The sequence below is a fragment of the Ochotona princeps genome, chromosome 9, assembly GCF_030435755.1.
Source record: "Ochotona princeps isolate mOchPri1 chromosome 9, mOchPri1.hap1, whole genome shotgun sequence".
Classification (NCBI taxonomy): domain Eukaryota; kingdom Metazoa; phylum Chordata; class Mammalia; order Lagomorpha; family Ochotonidae; genus Ochotona; species Ochotona princeps.
Genome location: NC_080840.1, coordinates 42,216,801 through 42,242,862, shown reverse-complemented (window position 1 = coordinate 42,242,862; position 26,062 = coordinate 42,216,801). Strand labels below are relative to the sequence as shown.

General features: G+C 41.1%; 1 protein-coding gene across 1 annotated transcript; it reads left to right on the top strand.

Annotated features, from left to right (window-relative positions):
• Positions 1–106: 106 nt before the first annotated feature.
• Positions 107–25,941, top strand: LYPLA1 (lysophospholipase 1). Its single transcript, XM_004580593.3, has 9 exons — positions 107–344; positions 1,089–1,120; positions 9,376–9,441; positions 11,287–11,334; positions 12,235–12,305; positions 13,211–13,284; positions 16,353–16,454; positions 18,576–18,752; positions 24,255–25,941. The coding sequence occupies exons 1-9, from the start codon at positions 276–278 to the stop codon at positions 24,306–24,308; spliced, it is 693 nt and encodes a 230-aa protein (XP_004580650.1). The 5' UTR covers positions 107–275; the 3' UTR covers positions 24,309–25,941.
• Positions 25,942–26,062: the final 121 nt, after the last annotated feature.

Here is a 26,062-nt window from a genome sequence, read left to right as displayed (position 1 = left end):
GGCGTGGCGGAGACGGGGGCGGGATCGCGCGGGCAGCAGCCAATCCCGGCGGAAAGCGAGCCTCGGGCATTGTGACGCAAGGAGGGGGCGGGGTGTGGGAGGGTGGAGCTCGAGGGGTGCGGGCGCGCGCAGAGTGGGAGTGAGGCGTTCGGCGCGCACGCGCCTGAGCGCGCGCCCGGTGGGGCGGGCCGGGAATCGCAGCTCGCACGCCCTTGGGCCCAGGCCGGGCGCGCTTTCTCCCTTCCGCTTCCTACGCGCTGTCCGCCAGCTGGTGTATGTGTGGTAATACCATGTCTGCTCCGCTGCCCGCCATCGTGCCCGCCGCCCGAAAGGCCACCGCCGCGGTGAGTGGCGGATCCTGGGCCTCCCGGAGGCCCTGTCGGCCCGCCACCGGCCCCTGCCCCTCGCTGGCGGTGGGCGTCGCGTGCCTAGGTGGGGGCGGTGGTCGGTGCGTCCGGGCCTGCGCGTGGCGGGGCGCTCTGCATTGCGGCGGGGATTCGACCCTTGGAACGGGATCTGGGTCTGAGCCTCCCCTGCCTGTTTCCGCCGGGTTTGTGGGAGGAGAGAAGCTTAATCCGCGAGCAAATCGCTTTATTGTCTCGCCTTCCACTCTTGTCGTAAGTGGAAGAAGTTTGAAGCTTTGATATCTTTAACACATCCGGAATGCTGATTTTTAGGGAAGTTTGCGTGAGAATCTCAAACTTAATTTTTAGCTCTGGAAGCTCCTATTTGGGATGGGAAGATGTGGAGGATCTGTGAGACCCTGCTGGTTTGGTTGGGACAGTCTGCTCTTCTTAGGATCCGGTAATTTGCTGTTGAGAATGTGGACCGGGGACTTCTAGAGAATGTGGACCGGGGACTTCTGTATCTGTTCTCTGAGGCACTACTGGGTGAGAGGTTGATTCACCCTTTGACATTTAAAGCCGGGCTACGGAGATGAGCTGATTTACCCCAAGTAGCGTTCTGCAATGGTGTCTTAGACTTGTATTCCCATTTTTCCACCTGAACCAAAGCTATGGGCAAGGTTTATACCAGTTCTACGTAGCTTTATTTAGGCTTTTCATTAATTCCCCCTTTTTCTCTTCTAGGTAATTTTCCTTCATGGATTGGGAGATACTGGGTAGGTACCTTTCTTAGTAATGGTTATGAAATAGGGTCATGCAGTTCTGTCTACGTAGCTTTTGGTTTACTGATTAAGGACACTATTTAAAGTTGTATAGAATAGACTTGCTGGGCCCTGCGCTGTGGCCTAACAGATAGAGTACTCACCTTGAATGCTCTGGGATTCCATAGGGACACTGGTTCTAATCCCGATGGCCCCGCTTCCCATCCAGCTCCCTGCTTGTGGCCTGGGAAAGCAGTTGAGGACGGCCTAAATCCCTGGGACTCTGCACCCATGTGGGAGACCTGGAAGAGCTCCTGGGTCCTGGCTTTGGATCAGCACCGGCCGCTGCAGCCACTTGGGGAGTGAATCATTGGATGGAAGATTTTCCTCTCTCTCCTCTCTCTATATATATCTGACTTAGCAATAGAAATTGATAAATCTTTAAAGAAAAAATAGGCTTGCTGCTAATCTCACAGTTTCATTTGCAAAGCCCCCAAGATTTTTTTAAAGATTTTTTTTTAATTGGAAAGGCAGATTAAGTTTCCAGAGAGGAGAGACAAAGATCCTGCATCTGCTTGTTCATTCCGCAAGTGGCCGCGACGACCTGAGCTTAGCTGATCTGAAGCCAGGAGCCGTTCTTTTTAGTCTTCCAGGAGGGTGCAGGGTCCCAAGGTCTTGAGCTGTCCTCGACTGCTTTCCCAGCCGCAGTCAGAGAACTGGATAGAAATTGGAGCAGCCCAGAAATGAACCTGCACCCATATGGGATCCTGGCGAATACAAGGGGAGGATTTAGCCACTAAGCCATTGCACTGGGCCCTTACTATTTTTAAGTCTTTCTGGAACACATTAAAATTGCACAGTACTTCTAAGTTGTTTTGGGTGTTGGATGCCAGGAGCGAGTGGAATCTTTAGAGACAGTGTGCAATCCAAAACCTGCTAGGGAGCTTAAAATTTCACAGCAGTTTGAGAAAAACTGGTTGGTTTTGCCAAGAGGAAGAGGATCCTGTGGTGCTGTACAGTGAAGCATTCAGTGTTTCCTTGAAAGAGAAAATCAGTAGAAGCACAGACAAGCTTTATTAAACACAGTTTTTGGTGTTAACTTGATATGCACAATTTATAATTGCCTTTTTTCCACATTGAGAGGTTTTTGTTCTTGTATTTAAACAGCTGATAACTGTTTGAAACTTAGGCATAATGTGAATGTTGTTTAAAAGTGGAGAGTTAGTTTTTGCTGTTTCTAAACACAGAGGATGGAAAGTAGAAAATTGTTTCTAACTATCTATCTATATGCATCAGCTTTTCTCTCTACCCTTCCTTCCTTGGCCCACTTTGTCTGAGTATGGTCAGTGTGAGTCTGTATTCCTCATCTTAGGAATAAACCTTACCACTTTCTTAACAATAAAAAAGAAGTAGAGGAAAACTGAAAATTTTGATAGAATAAGAAAGAAATTATCTTTGTTAGGATGAGACATTGGGATACAAACATACAAATATGTGATTATTTGTTTGTTTTAAAGGCAGAGTGGTAGAATCTTCTATCTGCTGGTTTGTCTCTGAAGTGCTCTAACAGCTGGGGCTGGTCCTGTGAAAACCAGGAGCTAGGAACTCCAGCCTGGTCTCCCATGGGGATGGCAGAGACCCGGGTCCTTAGGCCATCTTCTGCTGGCATTGCAGGTGCGCTATTACAAGCTGGAAGCTGGATTGGAAGCACAGCAGTCGTGCGTTGAACTGGCGGTCAGTTAGGGATGCAGTTGTCCCAGAAATGGCTTAACCAGCTCTGTCAGAACACGGGTCCATAATAGAAACATGTTGACTAAAATGCCAGTGATTGTTTATTGTTTTTCCTTTTTTTTTTTAAAGATGTACTTATTTTATTGCAAAGTTAGATATACAGAGAGGAGGAGAGACAGAGGAAGATTTTCCATCCCCTGATTCACTCCCCAAGTGGCTGCAATGGCCGGAGCTGAGCTGATCGGAAGCCAGGAGCCAGGAGCCTACTCTGGGTCTCCCGCATGGATGCAGAGTTCAAGGCCTTGGGCTGTTCTCCTCAGCTGCTTTCCCAAGCCACAAGCGGAGAGCTGGATGGGTAGAAGAGCTGCCAGGACATGAACCTGTGCCCATGTGGGATCCTGGCATGTGTAAAGCAAGGATTTAGCCACTAAACTACCACGCTGGGACCCTGTTTTTACTTTTTGAAGTGCTTGTTTCTTGGATGTGCCAATTGGTATGCTTTTCCTTTTCTTCAATTGGCCTAAAATCTTCCATAGTGAGCAGGCATTTAGCCTAGAGGTTAAGATTCCCGCCTTCCACATCAGAATTTCTGGGTTCAGTTCCTGAATCTGGCTGGATTTCAGCATCTGACTCTAAGGTAGTGCAGGACGAAACAGAGAGGGCTCAGTTAGGTTCCTGCCACTTCAATGGGAGAGCTGGATTGAGCACCAGGCCTCTGGCTTCAGCCCACCTGTTGCAGGCACTTGAGAGTGAACCAGTGGTTGATATCTCTTTCTTTCTGCCTCTCAAATATGTTTTTGTTAAATGTCAGAACATTGTGTAGGTGTGTATCTTGGCTATGTTAAGTGGAAAACAGCGTATGTTATGATTTCTTTGCCATAGATAACAGTTTGTCACAGTTGAACTTAATCTTTTCCTCTTTATTTTGATTTTCTTCATAACTTTTTGTAAAAGGTTGATTTTTTTATTTTGCTTGAAAATCAAGAGTTAAAGAGAGGAAGACACAAAAAGAGGGATCTTCCATCCACTGAATCACTCTGGCATGTGTATGGTTGCAGTGGCCAGGGCTAGGTTGGGCTGAAGCCAGAAGCCAGAAACTTCTCCCATATGGATGCAGGAGCCCAAGGCCTTGGCCATTCTCCACTGCATTCGCAGATCATAAGCAGGGAGCTGGATCGGAGTGGAGCAGCCAGGGCTCAAAGCAGCATGCTTATGGGATGCCAACCCTGCAGGCGCAGAATTAGGCTTATAAGCCATCACACTAGCACCTCTTCATAACTTTTTTAGTGATTTAATTTGTGGTCTATTTAAATCTTTTTTATTCATAATTGGCTGAAAGAATATAATCTGTACACTTTTGTGATGTCAGTGGACTTTTTAAAAAATTTTTGTTGATTATTTGCTTTGAATGCATCCTCTATTATTTAATAATTTTTTTTAAAAAGTCATAAGGGGTCCCGGCGGCGTGGCCTAGCAGCTAAAGTCCTCGCCTTAAACGCGCCGGGATCCCATATGGGCGCTGGTTCTAATCCCGGCAGCTCCACTTTCCATCCAGCTCCCTGCTTGTGGCCTGGGAAAGCAGTCGAGGACGGCCCAAAGCTTTGGGACCCTGCACCCACGTTGGAGACCCCGAAGAGGTTCCTGGTTCCCGGCATCGGATCGGTGCGCACCGGCCCGTTGCGGCTCACTTGGGGAGTGAAACATCGGATGGAAGATCTTCCTCTCTATATCTCCTCCTCTCTGTATATCTGGCTTTCCAATAATAATAATAAAATCTTTAAAAAAAAAAGTCATATGAGGAGGCTGTTCTGTTGGGTTAGAGCAGTTGGTCAAAGAGTGTACTTTGGGGGTAAAACTGCTTTATGTGATTGAAATAAAATGAATTAATAGCAGCATATCTTGGGAAAAATCACAAATTAAAAATGAGTAATAATAACTTGGGAATAATACTTTGGGCACAAATAGGATAGACTCAGGAATATACGAGGTTTAGCCCGAAATACTGTTGCATTGCTTTTTAATTGGATTGAAGAATTGGAAGGCAACACTGCAACAAGCTCTCTTACCCGCAAATAGTGAGTAACCTACAAAGCTTTTGAACTGCCAGGAATCTGTATCCTAAAGCTCTTGTGCTATATCATGGATTTTTCTATCTCTAGCTAAATGATATGTAAGAGCTATGAGAGGAGAAAATAGCCAAAGTTCTATGTGTTAAGAACAATGATAAAATTAAATTTTATTCTGTTTTCTCTAGTAGCTAGCTTTCAGGCTAGCTTTCATGATAAACTTTGTAAGGAGACTTGACTTTGTAAAGTTTAAGGGAATGAAGTTATCATTCATCTTAAGCAACCATGTGAAGTCAAGCTTTTATATGTACTAATATTCTGAGGAACATTGTTGCACTTGTATTTCGTTATAGGTTCTAACAGTTAGTTGGAAATTGATTTTATGAATGTGGTTTTAAGTGGCTGTGCATTCCCAAAGCTATAATTAGCTGAAATAATACCCCGATGTCTATGGCTTATTTAGGCATCCCTGAGGTCATTAACACAATCCTGAAATAGAAAATACACTGATGATATACTTAGATATTGAAAAAGATGGGAATTGAAAAAACATATAAATGTATTAACAGCGACCATAGGAAACATTTTATACTCTAGCTATTCTGTTATCTTTGACCATAGAAAATATTTTATATGCTACCTATGCTGATATATATTGTATTGGCAGGAGTAACAGAAAGTTTTGATTTTTAAAATGTTGCTTGGATGACTTTGTTGCAAAGGCCTCTAAAAGCTGTTATTCGGCCAGATAATGTCTTGATTACTTGAACTCTCTGGTCTTGGCCCAAGGTCAGGGAGTGGCAGCTTATGTGTTAGGTATTTATTACTGTTGTGCTTCCTGTAGTTATTATAATTGCAAAGCCAATTAAATGTATTATAAAATACTTCTACTGATAATATTAGAAAACTTGGTGATCATTAACACAAAAAATACAGTGCATAATATGTCATAAAAGTGAGTAGCCTGTTAAAAATTGAAGTGTAATATGTAAAAAGGAGGGGAAAAAACCACCCCAGAAAGGAATTGTTTAACATAGGTCTGTAACATGTATTTGAGTGAATTCATATACGCTCCTTCACATTTCTCTTCCTTCATGACAGAAGGTAATTATTTTTAAGATTTATTTTATTTTTAATGCAAAGTCAGATATACAGAGAGGACAGACAGAAAGGAAGATCTTCCATCCTATGATTCATCCCCAAGTGACCGCAACACCCATCGCTGAGCCGATCCAAAACCAGGAGCCAGGAGTTTCCTCCAGGTCTCCCACACGGGTGCAGGGTGCCAAGGTTTTGGGCTGTCCTAGACTGCTTTCCAAGGCCACAGACAGGGAGCTGAATGGGAAGCGCAGCTACTGGAATTAGAATCGGCACCTATAGGGGATCCTGGCACGTTCAAGGCGAGGACTTTAGCCGCTAGGACACCGTGCTGGACCCAACAGAAGATAATTCTAACTGCAAAATCTGCAATCTGGTCTCAGCCAGTTCGTTCTCTGTTTGTATTGCTTACTCCCACAGCACTTGAGGCTGCAGCAGCACTGAGCCACAGGGAGCCCAGTGAGGCGAAGCTCAGGCAGTTCTAGTGACTTCAGTAGCTGTGAAGTCAGGAAGTCAGAGGAGACCTCAGCAGTTGGTTTGTGACTGATTTACAGTTCTTAACCCAAATTGGTTCAATCTGAAAACCTATTAGAGTTGGATGTGCTATTTAAAAAAATTATTTTGGGGCCTGGCACGGTGGCCTAGTGGTTAAATCCTTGCCATGCATGTGCCAGGATCCCATATGGGCTTTGGTTCGCATCCCAGCTGCTCCATTTCCCATCCAGCTCCCTGCTGTTGTCTGGGAAGGCAGTGGAGGATGGCCCAAGGCCTTGGGACCCTACACCCCCATGGGAGACCCAGAGGAAGCTCCTGGCTTCAGATTGGCTTGACCCTAGCCAGCCATTTGCAGCCACTTTGGGAGTGAGTCAGAGGATGGAAGATCTTTCTCTCTATCTCTCCTTCTCTCTATAAATCTGACTTTCCAATTATAAAAAAAAAAGATTGTGTTGGGACATAATATAATCAAGTGACCAAGTCTTAAACATTCAGCTGGTTACATGTTTACATAAACACATTCATATAACCATCAAGACACAGAATATTTCCAGTTCCTCAGAAGTTTTCTTTATTCCTTTCCAGCCATTATCCTCTGTCCCCAGAGGTGGCCATTTTTCTGATTTCTATCACTGTAGAGGAATTTTGTCCTTGACCTTCATGTAATATGGAACTACATGGTAGATCTATCTCCAGCTGCTATTGTACATTTAAAGTCTATAAATGCAAATGCAATTTCTTATTAACTATGCTATTGTGTAACTGTGCAACTTCTTAAGTAAATACATTCTTTTTGTGAAAAGAATTTTGTGTTATCAGGGAACTTCTCCAGTTGTTAATCTTTTACTGCTTCTGTTCCATTTTGTATGCCCTCAGTCCTGCACTTTGTCTTTGACTCTGTCATTCTTTCTTCCCTCTTTGCTGTGTATGTATGTATACCGGGGCACTTCAAGGCATGCATGGGAAGATGACATTAAAAGAAAATCTTCTTTTGGTGCAAGAAAAGTTGAAATCCATGCATGAAGGAGTCTGTAGAATATCCGTGAAAAAATGCAGGACTTTGAACAATTTTAATGCTGAAATGAACTTCTAATTCTCTTTTTTTAAAGTACCTTGGTACATGTGTGTGTAATAATTACATAATGTTTACGAATCTTTTTTTAAACTCCTAAGGTCAGTCTGCAACATGATCATTTATCTCCTCTAAATATTCCATTTTGCATTCTCCATGCACAAGGATGCTTCTGTGTAGCCAGCACGCTCCAGATTCGGAAATCAGAACTGATCCATCAGTGCTACACAACCCACACACCCCATTCACATTTGGCCCACCTTCCCAACTGTGTCTGCTTCCTTCCTGGTCTGGGAGCCTTTCCAGGAATATGTGTTAATTTTAGCAGTCATGGCTTCAATCTGAAACAGTTTACCAGTATGCCTTTCGTGTCCTTTACAGTTTTAAAGAATGCACCTTAATTACATTGTGTGTGTTTTCCCCTGACTGATGTCCATCTACTAGTTCCTCATGACGAGGCTGTTTTTTATTTGCCCCTCTTCCTCCATTTGTATTAAATTCATCTGTTCATACACATACAGTTCATCTGCTTAAAGTACAGTTGAGTGGTTTTGAATATATGCTTCATGAGTTGCAACTGTCACCACAGACAATTTTGGAATATTTCATTGCTCTTTCTTCATCATTCCTAAATTTCTCAAAGCCCTTGACCCAGGCAACCATTAATCTGTTTTCTGACTTTATAGTTTGCCTGTCTTAACATTCCTTATAAATAGAAAAATACAGTGTTTTGTAACTGCACATAGCATCATATTTTCAAGAGCCATCCATGTTACAGCATGTGTCAGATTATGTTTTCTTTTATTGTGAATTGTTCTCCATAGTGTGGATATGCCACAAGTTGCTTGTTAACCATTGGATGAACCTTTAATCCTTTCCACTTTGGAGCTAGTGGTGCTGCAAACATTTGTGCACAGGGTATTGTGTGGACCTGTGTCCACAGTACTCTTCATTAGAGCTCAAGAGGTAGATTGCAGGGTTATAGCCTTGCTTCATACTTACCCTTTTGAGAACCAGCCAGCTGTTTTCTAAATTGACCACACTGTTTATATTTCGACCAGAAGTGTGTGAGAGTTTTTAATTCTCTCCAAATTCTTTAACATTATATTTTCTGTTAGCATTGTCTTTTATTATCACTTTGATTGCAGCCATCTGTTGCATATGAAGTGTTCACTCACAGTGGTTTTGTTGCTTTTTTTCCCAGTGACTAGTGGTGTTGAGTGATTTTTTTAAAATTTCTTAGTTGATATTCATGGGAAAAAATCAGAAGGCAGTATATCAAAAAAGTAACTATTTCTGGCCGAAATAGTAATGCTGATTTATAGTTATTTTCTACATTTTGAAATGTATGTGTGTACCCATACACACAAGGAAAGGTATATATGTATGTATATACACAAGAAAATGCTGAAGTTATAATATAAGCCTGTAGAGATACTAGATAACTGATTTACTTGGTCTTTTTCTTTCATGTAAAATGTACCTATATCATTTATCTTGACTGTCTCATAACACATTTTTGTAAAGTTGTAAAGAAAATTTTTTTAAATCTGTTATTTGAACATTTTAAACGATGTAGAAATCTATGAAGATACACATATTGCTTTTCAGAAACTCTAATGAAAGCTTAAGTTAGTCTGAATTATTTCCAGGTTTATGGTGTTTTTAACAATGTTTAAAGTTTGTACTGTTTAGATGTTTCAATGAGTCATGTTTGTCCTTAAAAAAATTTTTTAAGCTTTACTGTTACTAATTTATTAGGAGTTAAAACAGTATCTGACAGTATTATTAAAATAATTTTCCCCCAGGCATGGATGGGCAGAAGCCTTTGCAGGTATCAGAAGCTCTCATATCAAATATATCTGCCCACACGCGTGAGTAGTTCTCATTTTTTTGATCCAAACTCTGGAGACAAATAATTGTGATGGCTTAAATTTTTCAGAAAAGCATTTGACTGTAATTAGTTTTTATCTTTAATTCAGTTTAAAAATAAAAATTAGTAAAATTCTTTAAAATGATGCTTAAGTTAATTTTTTTCCCTTTTTTTTTGGTTGCTCTTGTTGAGGAAATTAAAAGATTGCTTAGAGGTCAATTGTACTTAAAGCCAGAAAAATTATCATAGGTGCACAATGATCTTCAATGTTAAGTTTGTGTGTGGGATATCTTTTTTTTTTTTTTTTTTTTAAAGATTTTTCTTTTTTATTGTTATTGGAAAGCTGGATATACAGAGAGGAGGAGAGACAGAGAGGAAGATCTTCCTTCCGATGATTCACTCCCCAAGTGAGCCGCAATGGCCGGTACGCGCCAATCCGATGCCGGGAACCAGGAACCTCTTCCAGGTCTCCCACGCAGGTGCAGGGTCCCAAAGCTTTGGGCCGTCCTCAACTGCTTTCCCAGGCCACAAGCAGGGAGCTGGATGGGAAGTGGAGCTGCCGGGATTAGAACCGGCGCCCCTATGGGATCCCGGGACGTTTGAGGCGAGGACTTTAGCCGCTAGGCCACGCCGCTGGGCCCGCGTGTGGGATATCTCTAAAACAGATTTACATGTAAGGTTTTTGAGAAAGCTTATGTTGAAAACACATTTTGCTGATTTTAGAGGTAGTGAAGAGACACAGAGTTTGAAGACTGTCATTTGGTTTTGGGTTCTGGTTCTGCAAGGGTGGATCAAGAGGAAGCTAGTAAATTTTAAGCATATTCAGAAAATCAACCAAACTGCACATTTAGGACAGAAAGTTGCTCAGCAGCAAAAGTCATGAAAAAAACCAAAGGGTTCTAGTGCATACTAGGTTAACAAGGTATTAGCAATAGCTTTGAGACAGATACATGAATATGAAAGAGGGCATGGGAAGAACTGTCTCAGAAGATTAGTTACTAGAACATCCTTTTTGTCCTGAAGCACAGTATCTGTCTTCTGTAGACTACAGTTGAGCACTGTGGCTTGTGGTAGCTATATCCTCTATTATTTTGATTATACAAGAGACAGGGTTCTTAACTATGGTGAATTTAATATTATATTCCTTACTTGCACCAAGACTGAATTATTCTAAGGCCTAATGAAGTATGTTTTCTCAAAGAAATTGTTATATGATTTTATAATCTATTAGGTAGACGTGTGTCATGCTCCAGCAAGATAGTGGTAGTATACGTGTATATGTTCTTGCCTTTTGTATTTAGTTTACTTCTGATCATCCAGCACAGATTTCACCCTGCACTTGAATTGAATGCAGTGGACTTTTGAACAAATCTTACACTTCTTTACTTATTTAGCGGCTTCTTCATGGAGCAGATCCTTAGTAAAGAATTGAACCTAAGCAGAAGTATGGTCTGAGCCTGTGGGAATCAGTGTTGTGGTATCTGCGCTCATGTCCAAAGCTGCTTGCTTACAAGTCTCCTATTTTGTGTACTTCTAACTTGGTTCTCAGTTGCCCTTCTCGTGTTTGAGAATTTAAAATGATTAACTCGTAAGTAAGGATGTTAAGAAAGGGAAATATTTGTATTTGATAAACTTAGTCCTTCGCAGCTGCTGCTGTGTCTTCAGGACACATTGAGGGGCATGGAGAACAGGTTTGTTCAGATGTGAACATGGCAAACAGCTCAGATGTTCAAAATGTAGCAAACAGTTTTGTGTGAATCTCAAAGAATTATCTGTTGTTAGTGGATTTTGTCCAATTCTAGGCGGTAAAATTTTTATTTTCTTGTTTTTTTTCTTTCCTACACAGACCAGTTATGCCTGTTACATTAAATATGAACATGGCCATGCCATCTTGGTAAGTAAGAATTTCCTTATTCAACAAAATCTTTAGTATTATGAGAAGTGCTGTTGTGTACCCAGCAGTTTTAAAGTAACTATTTTTGATTTGCTAAGTGCCATAGTTTAAATGTAACCTTATATATTTAAAGTTTTTTACTTTTGACTTGGAGATAGATTTAAGGAGCTATCCAAAAATAAACGGGAGAAAATGAGTAAATAGAAATGTAGGAAAATATATGCTGTTGCTTATGGGGCTGGTGTTGCAATATAGCAGGTTAAGCTGCCACTTACAGAGCCACTTGCCCCTATGAACTATAGTCCAGTCCTAATCGAGTTTCTTGCTATGCTAATGTGCCTGGAAGGCAGGGGAAGAGGCCCAAGTGTTTGGGCCCCTGCCACCTGCATGGGATACTTTGACGGAGTTTGCTTGGCCTGACCATTGTAGCCATTTGGGAACCAAAAGAGGGATGACTCTTTCTCAGTGTGTAACTTGGCCTTTCAAATAAAAAAAAAAAAGTCTTTGTATTTATTATAATGAGTTGACTTAAAATACAGTAGAAGAGGAAATGAATTGCTGGAATTGTCAGCTTTTTTAGATTGTAGGCTGAAATTCCTGCTTGTGTGAATTGGACTTCATAATTTCTTAGGTTGTTCTGCCTCTGAAATTGTTGATGCTGGGACTTTCTCACATTAGAATTTGAATGTAGTTAAAATGAAAGAAATGCATAGAATGTCACCTTTGTGATCTCAATTGTTTAGTTTCTGTGGACATTTTAATTTCCTATAATTTCAAGTTTTAGAGAATATCTCTGTTTAGTCCTTTTTGTTCAGACTGTTGTGAGTAAAGTAAAACAGTTATGAAGAAGAGATTTTCTTAGAATCAATTGGTTCTTTTAAGATTTGATCCTTTTTCCAGGTTTGATATTATAGGACTTTCGCCAGATGCACAGGAGGATGAACCTGGAATTAAACAAGCAGCAGAAAATGGTAAGCACAGGCTATTCCAGAAATACAGGATTATAATGATTCAGGAAATCCTGGGACTCATCAGCTATCCTGTTCATATGATATATGTAACAGTATTTTTTAGAAATAGAAGTATTAATTTGATGTTTTTCTCATATCACTTAGACTATAGAAAAAAATTAGTGCTGGTATTTTTTTAATACAAGGAACAATTTGAAACACTGAAATACAGATTGTGTCATCTACCTAACAACCTACAGTGAAAACGTCAACTTCTAAGGAGCAAATGCTTGTGGCTAACTGAAAAAAAAAAAAAAAAACTGTATAGAAACAGAATTGAGGGCCCAGAGTGGTAGCTTAATGGCTGAAGTCCTCGCCTTGCACACACCTGGATCCTATCTGGGCACCAGTTCTAATCCCGGCAGCCTCTCTTCCCATCCAGCTCCCTGCTTGTGGCCTGGGAAAGCAGTTGAAGACAGCCCAAAGCATTGGGACCCTGCACCCATGTGGGAGATTCAGAGGAGGTTCCTGGCTTCGGATCAGCACAGCTCCGGCCTGTTGCGGCCACTTGGGGAGTGAATCATCGGACGGAAGATTTAACACTCCGTCTTTCCTCCTCTCTGTATATCTGAGTTTCCAATAAAAATAAAATAAATCTGAAAAAAAAAGGAACGAAACAGAATTGTTCATAGATTAATGCATTACCCGTTTCTTGGTAAAGAGGTATTTAAAAATTTTGTTTGAAGATTTACTTCATGTAGCACCTGAGACAATTAATTATGGAAGTACATTCTAATTTTGTGTTTCAAATATTTCATCTGTTTCTACTTGAAATCTAGTTTATTAACTCTATTTTTTCTTATTTTAAATTGTATCAGTGGACTGAACTTTGAAAGTATCACTGATTAATTTTCTGTCATTTTTAGTAAAGGCTTTGATAGATCAAGAGGTGAAGAATGGCATTCCTTCTAACAGAATTATTTTGGGAGGATTTTCTCAGGTAAGAAAGTATAAATATTATGTTGGTACCATGAGTATATTTATTAAGAAATTCTTTTTTAGGCAATTTTGACTGATATATTTCCTTTGCTTCTGAATTTAGTTTGGACTGAAACTAATTAGATGCTACTATGTGCATCTCTTTGCTGTTCAAGTTGTCTTCACCTTTGCCTTCAAACTCAAGTAGAGTTTGGCATAGTGAATTAAGCCATACGAGTTATGAGTATTGGCTCAAGTCACGACTGCCCTGCATTCATCCAGACCAGCTTTCTGCTGTTGTCTGGGAAATCAGCAGAAAATGGTCCAGATGCCTGGGGTCCCGCTGCTCATATGGGAGGCCCACGTGAAATTCCTGGCTTCAGCTTTAGCATAGAGTGCATTGTCTTAAAATAACCAAGACGTGGACCCGGCGCAGTAGCATAGTGGCTAAAGTCCTTGCCTTGCACACACCAGAATCCCGTATGGGTGCAGGTTCTAATCCTTGCAGCCCCGCTTCCCATCCAGCTCTCTGCTTGTGACCTGGAAAAGCAGCCGAGGATGGCCCAAAGCCTTGGGACCCTGAACCCGCATGGGAGACCCAGAAGAGGCTCCAGGCCCCTGGCTTCATATCAGCGCAGCTCCACCCATTGTGACTGCTTGGGAAGTGAATCAATGGATGGAAGATTTTCCTTTATATCTCTCCTCCTCTATATCTGATTTTCCAATAAAAATAAAATATGTCAGGCCCGGCGGCGTGCCCTAGTGGCTAAAGTCCTCGCCTTGAATGCCCCGGGATCCCATATGGGCGCCGGTTCTAATCCCGGCAGCTCCACTTCCCATCCAGCTCCCTGCTAGTGGCCTGGGATAGCAGTCGAGGATGGCCCAATGCATTGGGACCCTGCACCCGCGTGGGAGACCCAGAAGAGGTTCCTGGTTCCTGGCTTCAGATTGGCGCGCATCAGCCCGTTGTGGCTCACTTGGGGAGCGAATCATCGGACGGAAGATCTTCCTCTCTGTCTCTCCTCCTCTCTGTATATCTGACTTTGTAATAAAATAAATAAAAATCTTTACAAAAAAAATAAAATAAAATATGTCTTGAAAAATAAAAGTAGCCGGGCCTGGCAGCATGGCCTAGTGGCTAAAGTCCTCGCCTTGAACACACCGGGATCCCATATAGGCGCCAGTTCTAGTCCCGGCAGTTCCACTTTCCATCCAGCTCCCCGCCGTGGCCTGGGAAAGCAGTCAAGGACGGCCCAAGGCTTTGGGACCCTGCACCTGTGTGGGAGACCTGGAAGAGGTTCCTGGTTCCTGGCTTCGTATCGGCACTGGCCGTTGCACTCACTTGGGGAGTGAATCATCGGATGGAAGATCTTCCTCTCTATATCTCCTCCTCTCTGTATATCTGACTTTGTAATAAAAATAAATAAATCTTTACAAAAATAAGATGAAAATAAAAATAAATTAAAAAAATAAAAATAGCCAAGACATGTAGTTAAGTTTCTAAATTAACACAATATGCATTTTATTAAATGATATTCTGATAACATTAGATGTTGAGACCGTTGTTCTAAGAGAAAACTATTGCTAAGAATAGTAGGGTAGGAGACCTTGTTTGTTACATAAAATAGGCTTTAAATGTTAATATGTGATGTTTACTCTTAGCATTATTTCCTTTGTCTTTTTCTCCTTCCGTGTATCATTTCTCTGCAGACACCACCTCCTCACAGTGACCTCACATCTTGACTCTGCTTTTCAGCTGTCTCCAGGGAACTCAGCCCCACAGCACTCTAGCTTCTGATTTGCGAATCTCCTGAATCAGTAGCTTAGGATTCAGAATTCTGGAATCATTTAAAAAATAGAATTCAATAGAAAGAGGTTATTGAAACAATACAGTAAAATGTTATGATTTAGTGTTTGTTGAAATTCACAGATAATGTACATTATAATGTACGTTTTTATGCAAATGTAGGAACATGAATGATTGATTCAAAATGGGAAGTACATGTAAGAGTCTGTATCTAAGAAGCATGGATTGCGTAGTACAGAAATCAGCTCCTGGCATCTTAAGCAAGAAGGGGTGAGCTGAGTGTGGCATCATGTCAGGGCCGTGAAGGATGAGAGAGGCACTGTTTCAAGAAGTGACGCGAACTGGGAAAGCCATCAGGACTTCCTCCCCACCTTCCTCTCTGTTCATTTGCCTCTTCATCAGGGCTTGCCCTCTCAGTTTTTGTACTGTATAACTTTCCCAGTCCTTGAATTGATGTGAGTTCAGCCACTCAGAGATGACCTGCCAGTCATCTGGATCCCAATTCCACAATTCTCTGAGATAAGGAAAAAATCCCCTGTGGTACAGTGACTCGTGTGCACCATCAGAAGAGGGGCATCTAGGTGTCTGATGGGCATATGTCCAGAGCACAAGGTGTACTTCCCAGAGCTGCAGTGTCTATAATACAGCCCTAATTATTCCGAATTCTTACTTTAAAATGCATACTTTGGGGATTAGATTGATTTTATGTCTAAGACTTTTCAGAGCAGAAGATAGTTACAGATATTCAGAATATTCCTTTCTTGTAAAAAAGATTTCTCTATTTATTTGAAAGGCAGAATTACAGACAAAAAGGAGAGATCTTAAGTTCACCGATTTACTCCCCAAGTGGCTGTACTGGCAAGTCTGGGTCAGGCTGAAGCCAGGCCTTTATCTGGGTCTCCCCTGGGAGTGGCAGGGGCCCAACACTTACGCCATCTTCTACTGCCTTCCAGGTGTGTTAGCAGAGAGCTGGATCAGAAGTAAAGCAGCTAGGACAAGAATCAGTGCCCGTGTGGAATGCTGGCATCTCAGACAGCAGTTGAACCTGCTCTATCTTGTTGCTGTCCCAGAGTGTTCCTGAGGCACACTCTAAGTGCAGAGTACTATGTTGTTCACTGTATCTTGGTATCTCTTTGTGTAGTGAAATGGTGGGGTGTATATAGCTCCACCATTTGTGTGATCTTTTTTTATTTGACTTTTGTATAGATGTTAATAAAAGAAGTTTCTGAAGTTCCTGCACACAGAATATGTGTTCATTTAACTTTTCCCGCTTGTGTTTCCAGGGAGGAGCTTTGTCTTTATATACTGCTCTTACCACACAGCAGAAACTGGCAGGTGTAACCGCACTCAGTTGCTGGCTTCCACTTCGGGCTTCGTTTCCACAGGTATAGTATTGGATGCAACATGGGATTCCTGGGCTAAAAAGTAACAGATAATGTTGGGAAAGGGGCCATCCTTTTTTTTTTTTTGTAATTAATAAACTTTGCTTTTAAAAACTGTAACAAGTAGAATGAGGGAGGGGTGAAAGGAAAGGATTGAGAGAGGTCTCACCTGCTGGTTTACTGCCCAGATAGTCATGATTTACTGTCCATGGTTTACTGTCCATGATAGTCAGGGGTTGAGCCGAGACAGGAACCAGAAATTCCATCTAGATCTCCCTTGTGACACAAATTGAGCTGTCATGCTGCTTCCCAAAGTCTGCATTATCTGGAAGCTGGAGCCAGGAGCCAATGGCAGGTGTCTAACCCAGGCACCCAGGACGTGAGTGCCTTCACACCCCGCCACAGAGCCACCCTGGCCTGTACTTTCTTTCTTTTATTTATTTTATTTTATTTTGTTTTGTTTTGTTTTGTTTTGTTGAATTATTTTGTTTGCTTGTTTCTTTGTGGGTCTCAGTTTTACATGATGGGGACTGACTCTGTTTCAGTCCAGGCTGGATACTGTTCAGTTCAGAGCAAACACTTTTCCACCCAGGCTGAGGGAGCTTTCCCAAATGGGGAGACACAGACAGTTCTTTCTCCGGAGATGGGGAGGGCTACCTCAGTCAGTTCCACCCAGATGGACCAGCCGCGCACATGCGCCAGCTGCTGCCAGCTGCTGCCACAGGAAGAAGTCCAGCCGTGCTCCGCACAGCAAGCAGAACTCCCAAACAGCAACACACCCCCAACACACACACACACACACACACACACGCACGCAGGGGGTCCTCCTGACTGGCTTGAGGCCGCCGACTCCATCTCACTATCCTTCACCGGCCCTGTTTCTGCTACAGTGGTTGCTAAATGGCGTTCAAACTTTGGGCTGGAGAGGCTTGGATCTCAGCGCAGGCTGGGGGAAGGAAGGTGGGAGGAGGGAAGCGTCCTCAGGGTCCTGCTCTGTACTTTCTAGAGCAGCATTAAGTTCACAGAACTGAGGCGAAGTACAGAACTGCCATTTACCTTCTATGGCCACACACATACAGCCTCCTTCATACCACAGGGGTACATTTGTTACAGTTCGTAAACCTGTACTGGAACATCATTACCACCCAACATTCATGATACATCAGTCAACCTTTTTTTGTGTGTAAGAATCTTAGACTAGGCCTGGCATGAGAGCCTAGCAGCTAAGTATTTACCTTGCATGTGCCAAAATCTTGTATGGGTGCTGCTCCAGTTCTCTTCCTGCTCCCTGCTTGTTGCCTGAGAAAGCAGTAGTGGATTGCCCAAAGCATTGGCACCCTGCACCCATATGGGAGACCCGGAAGAAGCTCATGGCTTTAGATTGGCTTACCTCCAGTGGTTGTGGCCACTTGGGAAGTGGCCAGACAAAAGATCTTTCTGTCTCTTATTCTCTGTATAAATCTGCCTTTCAATAAAAATAAATCTTTTAGAAAAAGTGAATCATCTTAGTCTTTGGTGATAATATTGCTAGTGGTTGTATGTCTACTATATTGTTTTTATGATAGCAAACAGAATGTGATAAGAAATCTTGCCAAATCTTATATTTGAAGAGTTTGTTAGGTCTTAAGCTATATATAAGAACTATAAGGGCTATTTTTAACATAAAAAATATTTTTGAGTGTTCTGTGTGTCCTATGTTGCTTAGCAGATTTTTGCCATAGAATGTAATTCCTATAAATATTCAACAATGAAGTGGTGTGCTGCATATTGGAAAGGAGGTGTAAACATTTTCAAATTCATTGGTAAATCTGAGTCTTGGTTTTTTTCACTTTTTGTTTGACAAAATATAATGTAAATACAGATTGAATGTCCTTGAATCAAAAATGCTTGTAACTGAAAGTATTTCAGATATCAAAGTTTTTGGGTTTTGGAGTATTTACATAGACTTCACTAGTTGAACATTCGAATCTGAAAACCTAAAATCTGAAGTATGACTTTGAAAGTTGGAAACATTCTGGATTTCTAGATTGAGGTGTTCAGCCTGTAATCACATATTGTGTGTTCACATCTCTAGCTACAGTTTTATGTGTCTAACATATGTTCTATTTGTGTTTTGTTTTGTAGGGTCCTATCAATGGTGCCAACAGGGATATTTCTATTCTCCAGTGCCATGGGGATTGTGACCCTTTAGTTCCGTTAATGATTGGTTCTCTTACTGCAGAAAAACTGAAAACATTAGTAAACCCGGCCAATGTGACCTTCAAGACCTACGAAGGCATGATGCACAGTTCGTGTCAGCAGGTGAGTGTCTAGAAGCAGTAATCAAGGCCACAGAAGCAGTTTTCTTCTGTAAGATATTTTCTTTTCCTTTTCTTTTAAAAGACTTATCTAATGGGAGAGTTACAAAAACAGAAGGAAAGAATGGGATATTCAGTCCACTTATTCACTCTCCAAATGACTGCAACGGTTAGGACTGGGGTCAGGCTGAAGTCAGGAGCCAAGAGCTCCATCTTGACTTCCACGTGGGTGCAGGGGCCTAAGCACTTGGCTTATCTCTTCCACTGCATTCCTAAGTACATTAGAAGGGAGCTGGATCAGAAATAGATCGGCTAGAACCCAAGGCTTAACATAGGTCACAACACCAGGCCCTTCATGTGGCATTTTCAAGATAGAGGAGTTAATGCATGAATAAATTTTTCTTAGGTCATTAGATAGAAGTTTACTCAGTTTTGTTGAATATCTATTGATTGTTATTTACTAGCTTTATGCATAATTCAAAGACAAATGATAAACATTCCTTTTATTAGAATGTAACAGGTATAAATTTAGTAGAGGAGAAATATATATATATATATGTATGTATATATATATATATATATATATATTATACCAAAATAATTATACAGAAAGCAGAATGTCTACCGTATTGTACTAGAAATTTTTTTAATGCCTTGAGAAACTCCCTGAGGAGAGTGAAATTATTTTCTTAGGAGACACTGAGAGCATGATGAAAAAGCCATATTTTGAAGAGTTTGTAGGTAGTAGATAGCAAGTGCAGAGAAGGGATAGGAAAAGCAAGCTGTCTAGTTTGGCTGTGGCCTTTTGAAATGCTAGGTTTCACAGGACAGAAGACAAGAATCTTTTTATGTTTTTGCTGAGTTGATATTTGTTGCCTAGGCAGTAGGGAAGGAAGACAGTGAGATTTTTTTTATTAAAGTACAGTGTGATCTTATCTGTGTTCTTGAAGCAGGTGAGGCAGTATCCAGTGGGATTTAGAGATTATAGGGATAGGAAAGAGGCATCAAAGAGACTTCTGATTCCTAGCTGAAATGATGAAGAAGATGTCATCATAAAACAGATAGAAGGAATTTAGAGTAATGAGGAGACCAAATTGAGGTTAGTGAATGTATTTTGAGATTCATATATCAAAATGAGATGTTGGGAATATACAGCTGAAGCTTAATTCTGGAAATAGATATTTGAAATAAGTACCAGTATTATTGATCAATGAAAATTTATCATCGCAGAATAAAAATGCTGAGGGATAGAACTTTTGGGGGAAATATTTATTAGGTTTTAGTTACTTGTTTCTTTGAAAGACAGAATGATAGAGACAGAGAGACAAAAACAGATATTGTCCATCTGCTGGTTCATTCCACAAATGGCCATATCAACCAGGTCTGGGCCTTCCAAATCCAGGAGCCAGGAATGGTATCCAGGTCTTCCACCTGGATGAGTGGCATGTGCCCAAGTAGTTGGACATCTTCCAATGCCTTCCCAGTGCATTATCAGTGAGCTGGATCAGGAGCAGAACAGCCAGAACTCAATCCAGTGTTCTGATGTGAGAATGCCTATGGTGCAAGCAATGGCTTAATGTGCTCTACCACAGTGCTTCCCCTAGGGATACATTTGGATTTATGCAACGAGGAAAGGAATTAATGTTTTCAGTGTGAAAAGAATGAGAAAAAGCAGTGACTCATGTTTCAGAGAAGGGTTTTGCAGAATGTCCAAGAGAGGCTATCTGATATTAGTCTACTTGTGACCGGGGTTATTTGGCAGACGTAGAGCCAAACCGTGGTGGATTATGTAAATAGGGAGATGAGAAAGTAGAGGTACTTACAAAAATGAAGTATTTGAGAGGCCAAGGGAGTATTCCCATCTGCTGGTTCACTACCCAAATGTCCACAAAGACCAGAATAAAGCTAAAGCAGCAGAAACTCAATTTAGATCTGCCACTATGGTGGCAGGAAGCTAATTACTTGAGTTATCACTTACTGCCTGCATCAGGAGGTAGGAAGATGGGAGCTGTAGCTGTGTTGGGAACCCTGGTACTCCAGTGTGGGATGCAAGCATCCTAAATGTTAGACTAACTGCTTGCTTCAGTATAGATGCTTTTTCTTTTTTTGTTTGTTTTTTTTCTTTTAAAAAAAAAGATTTTTTTTTTATTTGAAAGGCAGATTTACAGAGAGGAGAGATAGAAGAGGGATCATCCATCCGTTGATTCACTCCTCAAATAGCTATAACCTCCAGAGCCTGGAGCTTTTCTGCATCTCCCACACGGGTACAGTTGCACAAGGTCTTGGACCATCCTCTGCTGTTTTCCCAGGCACATTAACAGAGCGCTCTAGCTTGGAAGCAGAGCAGCTAGCACTCAATCTGGCAACCATTTGCCATGGTGCCAACACTAGTATAGATGTTTCTTTCTTTCTTTCTTTCTTTCTTTCTTTCTTTCTTTCTTTCTTTCTTTCTTTCTTTCTCTCTCTCTCTCTCTCTCTCTCTTTCTTTCTTTCTTTCTTTTTAAGATTTATTTATTTTTATTACAAAGTCAGATGTACAGAGAGGAGGAGATACAGAGAGGAAGATCTTCCATCCTATGATTCACTCCCCAAGTGAGCCGCAACGGGCCAGTGCGCACTGATCCAATGCCGGGAACCAGGAACTTCTTTCCGGGTCTCCCACGTGGGTGCAGGGTGCCAAGGCTTTGGGCCATCCTCGACCGCTTTCCCAGGCCACAAGCAGGGAGCTGGATGGGAAGTGGAACTGCCGGGATTAGAACCGGCACCCATATGGAATCCTGGTGCTTTCAAGGCGAGGACTTTAGCCGCTAGGCTATGCCACCAGGCCCTCTTTCTTTCTTTTTTTAAGATTTTTAGGGCCCGGCGGCGTGGCCTAGCGGCTAAAGTCCTCGCCTTGAACGCCCCGGGATCCCATATGGGTGCCGGTTCTAATCCCAGCAGCTCCACTTCCCATCCAGCTCCCTGCTTGTGGCCTGGGAAAGCAGTTGAGGACGGCCCAAAGCTTTGGGACCCTGCACCCACGTGGGAGACCTGGAAAAGGTTTCTGGTTCCCGGCTTCGGATCGGTGCAGCACCGACCGCTGCGCTCACTTGGGGAGTGAATCATCGGACGGAAGATCTTCCTCTCTGTATATCTGGCTTTCCAATAAAAATAAAATCTTTAAAAAAAAAAAAGATTTTAATTAAGAGGTTGAAGAGTAGGAAGTATTTTAATGAAAAGTGTGATAAAGACATTTGTGAATGGGAAAAGGAAGGAAATGGATATGATAAACAGAAGAAGAAAATTCAAAGAAAAGGTATTAGAGGGATAATTCAATATGTACAAATAGCTCCTGAGGTGGGGGTGTTATGAATAGATGAAAGGAATAGATGGATATACATGGAATGTCAGGTAGAGGACAGAGTACTTGGGAGCTCACACCAGGTACCTGTTATTTTTTCAGTAAAGTAGAAAATATGGTTGTTTAAAAATCAACATCAGGGGCCCAGCACGGTAGCCTAGCGGCTTAAGTCCTCGCCTTGAATGAGCCAGGATCTTATATGGGCACCGGTTCTAATCCCAGCAGCCCCGCTTCCCATCTGGCTCCCTGCTTTGGCCTGGGAAAGCAGTCAAGGACGGCCCAAAGCCTTGGCACCCTGCACCCGTGTGGGAGACCTGGAGGAAGTTCCTAGGTCCTGGCTTCAGATCGGCACAGCATCAGCTGTTGTAGTCACTTGGGGCGTGAGTCATCGGACAGATCTTCTCTCCTCCTCTCTGTGTATCTGACTTTGCAATAAAAATAAATAAATCTTAAAAACTAACAAAAAAAAATCAACAAGATCAGACCCAGCACAGTAGACTAGTGGCTAAGTCCCTCACCTTGCACATGCTAGAATCCCATGTGGGCACCAGTTCATATCCTAGATGCTCCAGTTCCCATCCAGTTCCCTGCTTGTGGCCTGGGAAAGCAATAGAGGATGGCCCAAAGGCTTGGGACCCTGTACCTGTGTAGGAGACCGGGAGGAGAAATTCCTGGGTCCTGGTTTTGGATCAGCTCGGCTCTGGCCTTCAAAGCCATTTGGAAAATTAACCAGTGGATGGCAGATCTTTCTGTAAATCTGTAAGTAAATCTTTAAAAAAAAAAATCAGTGTGATCTGAGTGGGTCTGGGGCTTGACTTTTTTTATATATAAAAAATTCTGAGCTCGATGCATGTATGAGTCTTCAGAAAGAAGCAGGGGGGGTTGGAAGCATTGTGGTGCAATGTGTTAAGCTACTGTCTGTTACTCTTCCGTCCCATATGAGTGCTGATTCTTGTCTTGGCTGCTCCGCTTCCAATAGAGCTCCCTGATAATTCACCTGAAAAAGCAGTGGAAGATGGCCCAGGTGCTTCATCCCCTGCTGCGTATGTGAGAGACCTAGATGGAGTTCCAGGCTCCTGGCTTCAGCCAATAGATGGAAGATCTCTCTCTCCTCTTTTCTCTCCAACTCTTTCAAATTAAATAAACTTTTCTCCAACCCTGTCTTTCAAATTAAATAAACTTTTTTGAAGTTTGTAAAAAATGTATATTTTAAAAACCCTCTGAATGAATTTCTAATTTTTTTATGTCAAAATAGCTTTACCTTTTTAAAAAATTTATTTTAGCTCCATGTGGGAGCCTAACGGCTGTAGTCCTCAACTTGCGTGCGCCAGGATCCCATACAAGTGCAGGTTCATATCCCAGCAGTTCCACTTCCCATCCAGCTCCTTGCTTGTGGCCTGGGAAAGCAGTTGAGGACGGCCCAAAGCCTTAGGACTCTGCACCCATGCGGGAGACCTAGAAGAAGCTCCTGGCTCCTGACTTTAGATCAGCTCAGCTCTGGCCATTGCAGCCACTTGAGGAGTAAGTCAGCGGATAGAAGACCTTTCTCCTCCTCTCTGTAAAATCTGACTTTCCAGTAATAAATAAATAAATCTATCCCTTGACCCTTCATACCCTAATAAAATATGTAAAAATTATCAAAAGTAAAATTTATATCATTAAGATAAATTATTTGAGAGTTAGAGAGAGGGAGATACCAAGAGAGATCTTCCCAATAGCTGGTTCACTCTCCAACATGGCTGCAACAGCCAGAGCTGAGCCAGGTTGAAGCCGGGCACTCTATCTGGAGCTCCCACGTGTGTGACAGAGAACCAGTCTCTTGGGCCATCTGCTACTGCGGCTTCTCCCAAGCCAATAGCAGGGTGTAGTGGATTGGAAGTGGAACAGCCAGGACTTGAACCATCATCTGTATGAGATGCTGGCACTGCGGATATTGGCTTAACGTACCATTCCACAACAGCCCTGGAAGCTGTCTTTTCAATGTACAATGTTAACCATCTTAGGTAATACTCTGATATGTCTGATATTCTGATTTCTCTTTAATTAATTAATTACAAAAAACATGAGTTTTGCATTACTTAAATCACACTATGAATTTGGTTAATGACATTTTAGTGGCAATTTAATTTCTGATAACTGCTTCTTAAACCACTTTATTTCAAACAGGAGATGATGGATGTTAAGCAATTCATTGATAAACTCCTACCTCCAATTGATTGACGTCATTAAGAGGCCTTGCGTGAAAATACACCAGCATCATTGTAGTAGAGTATAAACCTTTTCCTGTACCTGGTCTTGAAACTTCTAATGTTTGCAGTGTTAAAATGTTTTGCAATCATATGCCAATGACACTGACTAAAAGATGTCTCCTCTTAGGAAATTTATATTTCAGTTTATATGTGTATTTGTAAAATATGAACCACAGTATACTGGTATTAACTTAGGTGAAGCAGCTAGCTTCCTTTTCTTAACTATGATTTAGCAAAATTATAAAATACTGTAGTCAGATTTTTTTTTTATTTCATGATTTGGGAATTAATAGGTTAAGGAACATTTGCTCGGGAATGAATGAGCAGTTAAGATATAAAAGATTTTTGCATGCTGTGACTTTGATTGGATTTATTCCAAAGTTGCTTAGTCACCATGCACTATCTGTATTTTTATATGTGTACTTATACATGTAATGATTGTAATACATAACAAGGAGAAGGTATTACATTATTCCTAACAATAGGGATAATGCTTCTAAGTGTCAACAAAGAGTAATATTTCTCTCTTCAAAAAATAGCCCTTTTATTTTGGGGACCAGCCTTTTCCTTAATGTCATTTCTGTTTAATAGTATTTTCTTCTCTCAAGAAAAAAATCAATGTTCTTGCTTGATTGTCTTTGATAGCAATCCAAATATTGCTTTCCTGCCATAGACAGCCACTGTCAATAATGCTATAATTTAACATCTGAGTCACAGACCTATGATATTTGAAATTTATTTACAGTGTAAAAAGAAAACAGTGAAATTTTCTGTGTAACTTATTTCAATTAACTGTAGCTTAGTCTAAACTTAGACCTGTTTAGTGATTAGAATCTTCAACCCAGATAACAAACCATCATGTGCTTTTATTTTTCTGTATGCAACTGAAAGAGTAATTAAATTCTATTCTATTATGTTCTAAAATAGTAAAAAAAAGTCTGAAAACTAATTTCTGAAATTATTTAGTTTCCTGATAGCATAGTTTGTTTTCTGTGCACTATTGCTACTTTAGGAAATGCGCAATTTATTAGAAAAATGTTTTTATGTGTCAGTGATTTTAAGCTTCATTTATTCAAACAATTTTAATTATTAGTTTTTTGTGCTGCCATCAAAATGGTAATTGTTTGATTTTAAATAGTCAAAAATCCCAGATCACTAACAAAAATTATTAAAAACAAATTTGTGGATAATAAATGCTAATCAGAACCATGTTCTGTGGTATAGTTACCACACAGTTAATATGTGGCAGAAATGGATGCTTGGTATTTCTGAGCTGTATTCTTTTTTTTTGCTGTATTCCAATTGACCAAACAATGTTACAACTGCATCTTCATAAATAGGTGCTAATTGGTAATGAAAATAATAAGTAATGGATTATACAGGATGTTAATTAAGCCATATGTTTATGTCTGGATTAAAAATTTTTAAACAGTCGTTTACTAAGTCATTTTGCTTTACCTTAAAGAACATAAACTGTTGTTTCAGTTCTATCAATCAGCAAGATCTTATTTATGGAAAGAAATATTTCATTAAAATGATGCGTTGTAATGTGGAAAAATTTCCACAGTTTCTATCAATGTGAAATAAAACTTAATTCTGTCTTTTCTCTGATTATTGCCATGGGATTAATGACTATAATAAAAGGAAGAAAACAGCAAAGCAATTACAAGAACATACATTCAGAGGTCAGGGGAGGCCTGGTGCAATGGCTCACTGGCTAAATCC

What these genes read in the sequence shown, in the direction of transcription:
- LYPLA1 (XM_004580593.3), top strand. Translation starts at nt 276, where the DNA reads ATGTGTGGTAATACCATGTCTGCTCCGCTGCCCGCCATCGTGCCCGCC. An exon ending in CATGGATTGGGAGATACTGG is followed by an intron (nt 1,121 to 9,375) that starts GTAGGTACCTTT and finishes ATTTTCCCCCAG; the next exon opens with GCATGGATGGGCAGAAGCCT. An exon ending in AAATATATCTGCCCACACGC is followed by an intron (nt 9,442 to 11,286) that starts GTGAGTAGTTCT and finishes TTTCCTACACAG; the next exon opens with ACCAGTTATGCCTGTTACAT.